This window comes from Silurus aristotelis, assembly GCF_946808225.1.
Source record: "Silurus aristotelis genome assembly, chromosome: 22".
Taxonomy (NCBI): Eukaryota; Metazoa; Chordata; class Actinopteri; order Siluriformes; family Siluridae; genus Silurus; species Silurus aristotelis.
This window is the reverse complement of record NC_139595.1, coordinates 4,192,883-4,203,468: the sequence shown is the minus strand read 5'-3', so window position 1 is coordinate 4,203,468 and position 10,586 is coordinate 4,192,883. Positions and strand designations below refer to the sequence as shown.

The following is a 10,586-nucleotide window of genomic DNA, read 5'->3' as shown; positions in this document are numbered from 1 at the left end:
TGGAAGCCACTCAAGATACAGTCGGCTTATGCGGCTTGGCATACGGTACTGTAACACCTGGCAATGTCATCTGAAGTTCTTATTAGCGCTACGGGATTTTATACGCGGACGGCTAATGGAATTTCTGACACACGAGGTTCTGCAACAGTCTGAGTCGGAGTCTGAGTCAGAGTGCTCCGTCTGATCACCGCCGTCCCTTCAGAGTGCTGCTGATGTGTCCAAATGTAGGCCTGCACAAACTTCAAATAACAACAGAAACCATTTTTATTCCCTGACCATGCCTCAGTAAAAGAACTGGAGGAAAATAATAAACCAGTTTAAATTGGACAAGAGTCAAGAATGTACACAGAGTTCGGCAAACGTAAACTGGCTTTGTAGTGGTCATGTCGGAATTCAAAGAGTCGTTTGTAGCACCGCTTTTACAGGACTGTAGAAGCAACGAGTTCATTCCGATCATTTTCTTTCATCAATTTGATTCGATTTTCTTTTTGAGGCCCTTAACAATGGACAATGTCACAAATCTGCTTTGCAGAAAAATAATATAAGTTTTGTATTTTTAATTATCCCTATAATTCTATACCTAACGAGTGACCCAGAGGGAAACGTGGCAAGAAAAAACTCCCTTCGAGCACATTCAAAAGAAATCTTTATTGGAATGAGACTCAAAAAGAAACTCGTTGTCATCTTGGTGACATCCGGATGTTCATTATAGTTTCACACCTTAACGACTACAAAAAAGGGCACTTTACACTAATTACACTAAGAGGTAGAAATGGAATCTCCCTTATGACTAGCATTGCATCATGCTAACGTGTAGATGTTGGCTTTTATTCGTTGCAGGCAAAATGAGTGTTGGAAATTTGGACCTCAAGCATTAATAAACAACCAGAAGTGGATTATTTGGTAAAATTAACTTAAGTGTTTTAATCCGCTTACGCCAAAGCGATTTGCCAATAATTACCTTTTTTTTTTTTTTTTAGCAAATACTCACCTCAATGTTTTTACATACATAAATGCCTGCCAAAGTTACAAGCTAGTTTTACAACTATGACAGGGAACAAATTGTGATGGCTGGACGACTGGCATCCTTAACACCAGCAGGTCTTGTATTGTGTCTCTGGTATGCAGTGATGAGGACCTAGAAAAAGATATCCAAGCAGGGACAAGCAGTGGACCAGAGACAGCCTGTCTGGTCCTCTTTCAACAAAAGAGCTTTCGTAGCATATATTGCTGTTTCTATGGTTCAGTGATACAAGCATGAATTATTGAAACATCTCACTAACATGCATTGGCTGTCAAAAGTGTGGAAACCTTTATCAATTTTGAGACACATGAACATTCATTTCGTTTATATATAAGAAACTAATTAAAGACAAAGCAAAAACACAAGAATGGGACCGTGAACGACTGGAAAAAAATTATGGCCCGATGAGTACAAATGTGACATTTTTCAACAGGAGAACTTGTTGAAGACGAAGAACAGGAGGGAAGAAGTTAGCATACTGCCCCACCCCATCAGTCAAACTTGAAGGTAAAAGCTTTATGATTTGGGGTTGTTTCGGAGCAGGGAAGGTTGGATATTTATTCTGGGAAAAAGGAATCCTGAATTAACATGGCTACCATTCCATACTTCAACACCATGCAATTCCTCCAGACTGCGGCTCATTGGACCCGACATCATTATACAACGAGACAATGAGCTGAAACATATGTCCAAGGTATTTAATCATTATACAGAGAGCAAACAGTCAGCTGGAGTGTTATATCATGGAATGGCCTGTCCAGTCACTGCACCTGAATCCTGAGGAACTGCAACGCAAGGTCAGTGATCTAGTAAAGAACATCTTCGGCAAGTTTCACAAGAGGCATGGCAAAGTACTTTTGCTGTTCTTCATACTAAAGGAGGGTTTTTCAATGAAAATAAAGTTAATCTTGCATACAATTATATAGGTGTTTGTTGCATATAAACAAAAACAAAACAAAACATGCATGTCTGTTAGAAAACTGCTAATGCTAAAGCAGTGCATCTACAGTTAGAAAGCCTGTATGCCTGTATAGTTCACATGGTTGCTCTTTTTGTTGCGGAACAGCATTTTAGGGTTGACTGTGAGGATTTCACAAATGCTTCGATGCACTACGTGTCATCTATTTGTAGCTGTAAATCTTCATTCTGACCTGGTCACAGCGAAGAGGAAACCAGTTTCCCTGGAAAAACAATTATACACCGGCCAAGCATCATGGTTGCGTATTAGCAGAAATACTCATATTGTACATATCTTGAAGATTGCACACCGCCTCCCACGTAAAAAGGAACAACCTCTGAGATCTCAGCATGGAAAAGCAGCTTCTCAAAGATGTGCATGACTGACCTTAAACCGTAGGCGTTAAATGAGACAGAAGATGAACATCAGGATGATTAACCTAGTCATCTAATAGAATGTATAAAAGGACAGCTCGCTAACAAAAAAGGTGAGGAATGTCTATGTAGAAAAAATGATTCTAAACTCTAGACTCTAGACTTAGAAAATAACTAACATAAAAAGCTGTGAACAGCGATTGTCTCACACACGTAAAAGGCTTGAGAACCAGCAACGATGACCTCACGCCCTCAAAGAGCACAATGACATCAGCGCAGCCCCCAGAGAACAAATCCGGCCACGTGTGAACAATCGTGCCTTTCAAAGACAACCTGCCGATGCTGGGAGAACAAGTGCGTTCCATTTACACAGTGGACATGTGTGAACAGGAAGTGACATCATGCGGCTGAGGAGATAAAGCCAGACTTTCCCAGACATGGACTGATCTTCTCTTTAAGCTGAGGTCACGCTACGCTTTTCCTGTTCACATGTATGCGAATGCAAATCCGTGCAAAAATAAGTTTGAATTTGGCAACCTGCTAATTTGTGATATATTTATATATTACACTTCTATATTAGATGCTGTATATACAGCAATCAAGCACAACATTACGGCCGCCAGCCTAATACTGTGTTGTTTTTTGACGTGACACGTCGAGCATTAACAGCATGAACTTCTTCAGCAGTTTAAGCTACAGGAGCTCGTCTATTGGATCGGACCACACGGACCAGCCTTCGCTCCTCACATGCATAAACAAGCCTTGGCCCCCCATGACCCTGTCACCAGTTCACCACTGTTCCTTCCTTGGACCACTTTTGATAGATACTGACCACTGCAGACCGGGAACATCCAACAAGCTGCAGTTTTGGATATTCTCTAAACCAGTCGTCTAGATGTCACAATTTGGGCCCTCACTCAAATCCTTATGCTCACCCATTTTTACTGCTTTTAACACGTCAACTTTAAGGACAAAATATTCACTTGCTGCCTAATAAATAAATCCCACCCACTAATTAGGTGCCATGATGAAGAGATAATCAGTGGTATTTACTTCACCAGTAATAATTTTATAATGTCATAATGTTCTGCCTGATCAGTGTATATTTGCATATGTACCTGCACTTGTCAGTTTGCACAACTGATACTATTTGTGTCTAATAAAAGAACAAGGTCATATCTGGCTGTTAAATTCAAAGAAATTTTGCAAGTACACTGCCTGGCCTAAAATAATTATAATTACTGCTAATATTAGTACTAAAATAGTCGCTGTGGCATTTTTCTGTCCAGAGTTGCATTAATTTTTCACCAGGATTAAATAGTGAAGGCTTTAATAATACTTTAGATGCCCAAACACAGTCTTTGCCTTCACATTCTTCAGATTTGCAGCCTTTTTAACCCTTTTGGCTGGTTTTCCTGAAACTGGAAGAGCCCTCAGCCGGTCAGCGCGTTCATCAACATATCCATACTTCTCAGCCCCCACCCACATTTTCCAGCCTAGTTTTGGAAACTATTTATCAATAGCTTGGTCAACCCATACAATAGAACTGTATTTTGCACTAGTTTTATTTTTCTTTTTGAAAGAGGTAGAGGGGGAGTGAGCGGGAGGGGTGAATGTTGGTGTACCTGTTCATTGTTGCATATTTAGGTGAGTTTCTGTTGGTGTTGTATGGGGAAAAAACTATATATAAAAAATATATATATATATTGAACTGGACATTTCTTAACCCAATTTGAGAAGATTTAGCAATTTTCTTTGTTGTTTTCATGCATGACTCAGACTAGTAATTTTACACTTCAGAAACAGAGTAATATCTTTTCCATGACTGCAGGATACGATGGCTGTGTAAGAAATGAGAAGCTGCTCACTGAATCTGTTCAGCAAAATAAATGTATAAGGGTTAAATAACTTGCATTTAAAACATACTAATCACTACAGTAATTATATATTTGCTGAATCCAGATGATGAATTTGTATTTATTTATTTTCTCAAAGTTGGCCAGTAAATTCAGCCTTATTGCATGAGTCTGGCTTGCAAACGTAGTTAAAAATGTATGCGTTAAAGCTGCATCTAGTGGTTAGTATATATCTAGTCTTGGGTCAATCAACCAACCAATCTAATAAATATTCATTATACTGCAATAAGCCAGAATATTATGACCATCTGCCTAACATAGTGTTGGTCCCCTTTTGCTTCCAAAACAGTTCTAGCATGAACTTCTTCAGCAGTTTGAGCTACAGGAGCTCGTCTGATAGATAGGACCACACGGACCAGCCTTCGTGCATTAGTGATCCTCGGCCACCCATGACCCTGTCGCTGGTTCACCACTGTTCCTTCCTTGGACCACCTTTGATAGATACTGACCACTGCAGACCAGGAACATCCCATAAGAGCTGCACTTTAGGAGATGCTCTGGTTCACTTAAATCCTTACACTTGCCCATTTTTCCTGCTTCAACACATCAATTAACAGGTGCCACGATGAAGAGATAATCAGTGTATTTCACTTCATATTGTTATGTCTGATCCGTCTATTTCTGATATATTCATTCAGAATACAAGACGTTTCTACACATTTCTTCATTTCAGCCTTGCTTGTTTTAAAAAGCCTTATTAATGTTTCAACTTCATCTCAGGAACACATTTTCATCGTAGCACAGTATTAGCGACGCACTAAACGAGGCCATAATAAGACAAGCACACGTGAAGCGTTGAGAAAAGACGAACTTTCATTTTGATTTCATTTACTGAAAAAGACAGTGCTCGTATGTCACGTGTACAGGTCATGCTCCATCTTTGATTTCTGAATATTACCGGTCAGGGTGGATATATATATATGTGTGTGTGTGTGTGTGTGTGTGTGTGTGTGTGTGTGTGTGTGTGTGTGTGTGTGTGTGTGTGTGTGCGTGCGCAGAACAACGGAGGAGAAACACATACATACATCCTGAAAATGGCATGATATTAGGAGCAGGAGTCGCTTGCACTAACGACGAGGGCCGTTGTGGTGTGCAATTTCTGTTGTTGTTATAAGAGAAGTTTTGTGGTAAACATGAAAGTGGTATCAGCAAGATGCTGACATCTTGAGCTCTACTTGTTTTTTTACTAATACTGAAAACAAAAATGCTTGGCAAACAAAACAAACAAACAAAAGCGAATAACCACAGTAAACTATATACAGTCGATGGATGGAAATACAGTCGAGTGACTAGAACAGTGAAGGAAATGTACGAGCTGTGGAGTTTAGGACTGATCTGGTGTAACTGATCTTAAACATGGCGTTATATATTTGAAGTTAAGCTTCGGTGAGAGAAAACATTTTTGAAATGTGCTTAATCAGGGGTGGACAAATCAGAGTTCATGTTTCATGTGCAGGATGAATTACACTCGCATGGATCCACATGTACCCAAGTGAGCGTCCTGAAAAAGGAACATCTGCTAGTGTTGTCACAAATCACTTTCTCCTATGCATCCTATTCCGTGCAGCAATCGCATACGTTTTGCGTTCAAGAGTGAAAACCTACTGAAAGTCCAGTTTCAGACTTTCCAAATACGCAAATATTTTTGTAACTTCGATTTGAGTCTCAACTACTAACAATCATGAAGGCAGCAGAACAGATTGGAGAAAAAAGTGACACAATTTCACAAATCTACATAAAGTACACAAGGAGGTATGTGAACAATGGTGCTTGTTCGTACACGTTGGGCATCAAGTACACACCAGTCTTCTCATAGATCCGTGGTGGCACAAATACACTATGGACAAAAGTATTTGGACACCTGACTTTCCCAACCATATGTGGTTCTTCCCAAACTGTTATCACAAAGCTTAAGGCACGCAAACATCTTTGGATGCAGTAGCATGACATTTTCTCTTCCCTTAAACTAGAAAACACAACCCTCAGGAGAAGCTCCTGTGCACAAAGTAAAGTCCATGGGTTGCATGGGTTGGAGTGGAAGATGGTCTATAATCTTTTGGGAATAAAGTGTATAACTGTTTGGTAAAAAAGAACTTCACTGATCATCTAGGAGCAAAAGAGCTCAATGTTGTAACAAACTTAACAAGTACGTACCCTCCCAACTGCTGCACTACACACAGTGGCTCACAAGTGATCTAGGGGGCAGTATTGCGTATTAACAGCTGGATTAATTCGAAAGCAGAAACAAGCAGTAACGTGGAAAGGCAAGAAAAGATCATTCTCCTGTTCAGTTAACGCTAACAGACTGTTTGCTTAATGCACTAGCTTGCCATATTCTTCTTTAGTGTGATGGATTCGATTTGTTTTCCAGGGAACTAAAACACGAGCCTGAGCAGTGCACCGGAGAGATTTTACATGTCGAATTTGCAATTTGTCCACCTCTGATAGAAAATCAGAGTCCATACTACACGTGCAATGTAAACACTCCTGTAAACACACACATTAACTGACAACATTGAAATCCCACTAAGGATTCTTACAATAAAAATGGTTAGCTGATCATTGACCATAAAGAGAAGGAATATATCTAAACAAAAAAAAAAATAAAGTTTTTAAACACGACCTACATGAGAGCAGGCCTGAGACAGACGAAATGTCTGCGGTGTTTAAGAGAACTGCTCGGAGTAGCTCACTACTTTCCACCTAAATCATTAATAACCTAGCGAATAAAGGTATATAGGCATCAGCAACAGGGTTCAAACGTGTGCATTTAAAATGGCTAGGTGTGCTGGGTAAGGCCTTCTTGCCGGTCTTTGAGATCATGAAAGCGGTTTCAGTCGTCTGAAAGTTCGGGGAAAAAAGAGAGAGAAAGATACAAAGAAAGAGAGAGTGGGTAAGAGAGAGAGAGATAGAGAGAGAGAAAGAGAGAGAGAGAGATCCAAGTCCACGTGGGTCAGCCAGCAGGAGCCGTGTGAAGTTCTACTACTGGGTCCGAAGCTGATAGTCTGCAAAGAAATAAGGAAATGAGGCATGCTTAATTAAACGCTTCCAAACGGCAGGAAATTGGGGGTGGGGAGTGGTCAAGAAATAAAAAGTTAATTGTGGCAGCTGAGCTTTCCACCCGGCCGACCAAGAGCACAATGCAAAATATAAACCGGGTTTGGAGATGAGAGATAACCTGATGATGGGGGCAGAAATTCAGGATGTGAGACAGAACAAATGCAGACGTGAAAGAAACAGGTGATGTCTGCTCTGCTGTTAAATAGAGACCAAATATCAACTTGTGCACAACTGAGGCCTTTGTATCTTCTCAAACACGTAATACATTTAAATATTGATAAAGCTGCTCAAGTATTATATCTCACAAAAGTGATTACACAACCTATATTTCAGCAACCAGGTTTTCAAGACACAATACTATAGAAATGAAAAGTGTGTGCAGTTTGTACAGCAGTACAGATTTACTGTCCTTTAAAAATAACAACATACAGCCAACAAAAGTGAGTTCACCCCAAGTGAACATGTCAAAACTGTGTCCAATGTGTCATTTTGTGGGAGCATCATTGTTATCCAGCACTGCCTTAATCCTCCTGGGCATGGAATTCACCAGAGCTGCACAGGTTGTTGTTGGGATCCTGTTCCACTCCTCCATAATGACATCACGGAGCTGCTGACACATGATGCTTCTCCACCCTCTGCTTCAGGAGGCGGCACAGGTGCTCAGTAGGGTTCAGGTCTGGAGATATACTTGGCCACTCAATCATCTTCACCTTAAGCTTCCTCTGCAAGTTGGTGGTGTGTTTGGGGTCGTTATTATGTCAGGAAACTGCAGGTTCTGAAGGGAGGGCATCATGTTCTGCTTCAAAATCTCACAGTTCATGTTGAAATTCCTTAATGAACTGCAGCTCCCCAGTACCAGCTGCACTCATGCAGCCCCAGACCATGATGCTACCACCACCATGCTTGACTGTAAGCAAGACACAATTTTCTTGCTACTCCTCACCAGGGCGTCACCACACATGCTGGACACCATCTAAGCCAAACAAGTTTGTCTGAGTCTCATCAGACCACAGGACATGGCTCCAGAAATTCATGCTCGTGGACAGGTCGTCTTCAGCAAACTGTTTGCAGGCTTTTTAATGAGCCAGATTCAGAAGAGGCTCCTTCCAGGACAATGGCCATGCAAACCGATTTGTTGCAGTGTGTGGTGTACGGTCTGAGCACTGACAAGTGGACCGTCTGCATCTGCAACCTCTAAAGCCATGCTGCAGCACTCATGCATCTGTTTTTTTGACACAACCATGAGGACTTGACTTCTTTGATGGCCCCTTGTGAGGTCTTTATGTTGTTGAGTTCTTTTCAGAGGACAGTAAATCTGTACTGCTGTAAAAATTGCACATTGACTAAAAATATCCAAGTTTTATTTCTATAGTATTGTCCCATGAGAAGATAGAACACTAAAGTGTTTGCTGAAATGTGAGGGGTGTGTTGCTGCAATATTTCAGTAAAAGGCTTTCGGTTGCAATTCTGTTTACATGTGGAAAATCGGAGTTTCCTCAGGAACGTATAAAGAACGCAAGTTTGTTCAGTCTCTGACTCGCACTTTTGGGTGCATTTTTTAAATTATTATTAAACTTGAAAACATACACAAAAATGCCAGGATATACATTTATTTATATTTATATATATATATATATATATATATATATATATATATATATATATATATATATATATATATATTAAAAAAAAAAGAAGAAGAAAAAAAAAAAAAAGAAACTAGAGATCTGTATCACCCAAATGGGGTCAAACAAATGTAAACAATTTAATTAAATTGTTTGTTATATAATTGGATTTAATCAGTTTAATTTGTGGCAATTTAAACAATTACTCAATTGAATCAAAATAATAATAAAAAAAAGTGTCCTGCATTAAGAAATAATAATAAAAAAATATATATATATTAGAGAAAACGAACATTTTATAAAATATTTTATGTATTATTTAAACAAGCAGGCATTTTATTTAATATTGTTTACAAAATGTAAACTGTTGATATTTACAAATAATTAACTAAAAACAGCAAGCAATTTTATGTTTTGCATTTCTTCCCCTAACTGTAACGAAATTGCCCCAAACTGTGACTTAAAAACCCGAGGAACCGAACCGTGACATACACATTTTATTTTATTTTATTTTATTTTATATATATATATATATATATATATATATATATATATATATATATACACATACATACATATACACATTATATATATATATACAGTGAGGAAAATAAGTATTTGAACACCCTGCTATTTTGCAAGTTCTCCCACTTAAATATCATGATCGGGTCTGAAATTGTCATCGTAGGTGCATGTCCACTGTGAGAGACATAATCTAAAAAAAAAATCCAGAAATCACAATGTATGATTTTTAAACGATTTATTTGTATGATACAGCTGCAAATAAGTATTTGAACACCTGTCTATCAGCTAGAATTCTGACCCTCAAAGACCTGTTAGTCTGCCTTTAAAATGTCCACCTCCACTACATTTATTATCCTAAATTAGATGCACCTGTTTGAGGTCGTTAGCTGCATAAAGACAACTGTCCACCCCATACAATCAGTAAGAATCCAACTACTAACATGGCCAAGACCAAAGAGCTGTCCAAAGACACTAGAGACAAAATTGTACACCTCCACAAGGCTGGAAAGGGCTACGGGGAAATTGCCAAGCAGCTTGGTGAAAAAAGGTCCACTGTTGGAGCAATCATTAGAAAATGGAAGAAGCTAAACATGACTGTCAATCTCCCTCGGACTGGGGCTCCATGCAAGATCTCACCTCGTGGGGTCTCAATGATCCTAAGGAAGGTGAGAAATCAGCCCAGAACTATACGGGAGGAGCTGGTCAATGACCTGAAAAGAGCTGGGAACACCGTTTCCAAGGTTACTGTTGGTAATACACTAAGACGTCATGGTTTGAAATCATGCATGGCATGGAAGGTTCCCCTGCTTAAACCAGCACATGTCCAGGCACGTCTTAAGTTTGCCAATGACCATTTGGATGATCCAGAGGAGTCATGGAAGAAAGTCATGTGGTCAGATGAGACCATAATAGAACTTTTGGGTCATAATTCCACTAAGCGTGTTTGGAGGAAGAAGAATGATGAGTACCATCCCAAGAACACCATCCCTACTGTGAAGCATGGGGGTGGTAGCATCATGCTTTGGGGGTGTTTTTCTGCACATGGGACAGGGCGACTGCACTGTATTAAGTAGAGGATGACCAGGGCCATGTATTGCCAGATTT

At 39.6% G+C, this 10,586-nt stretch overlaps 1 protein-coding gene and 1 long non-coding RNA gene across 2 annotated transcripts in view; one reads left to right on the top strand and one right to left on the bottom strand.

Annotated features, from left to right (window-relative positions):
- The first annotated feature begins 1,041 nt into the window (after window positions 1-1,041).
- LOC310717403 lies at window positions 1,042-5,768 on the top strand. Its single transcript, XR_014530818.1, has 2 exons — window positions 1,042-5,224; window positions 5,271-5,768. It is a non-coding gene; the product is annotated as an uncharacterized lncRNA (long non-coding RNA).
- Window positions 5,067-10,586, bottom strand: part of ap1m1 (adaptor related protein complex 1 subunit mu 1) — a 34,637-nt gene continuing 29,117 nt past the window's right edge. The window contains exon 12 of the mRNA XM_083525324.1: window positions 5,067-7,277. Coding sequence (XP_083381450.1) covers window positions 7,255-7,277 — 23 coding nt within the window. The 3' untranslated portion in view covers window positions 5,067-7,254. The remainder of the gene's footprint in view (window positions 7,278-10,586) is intronic.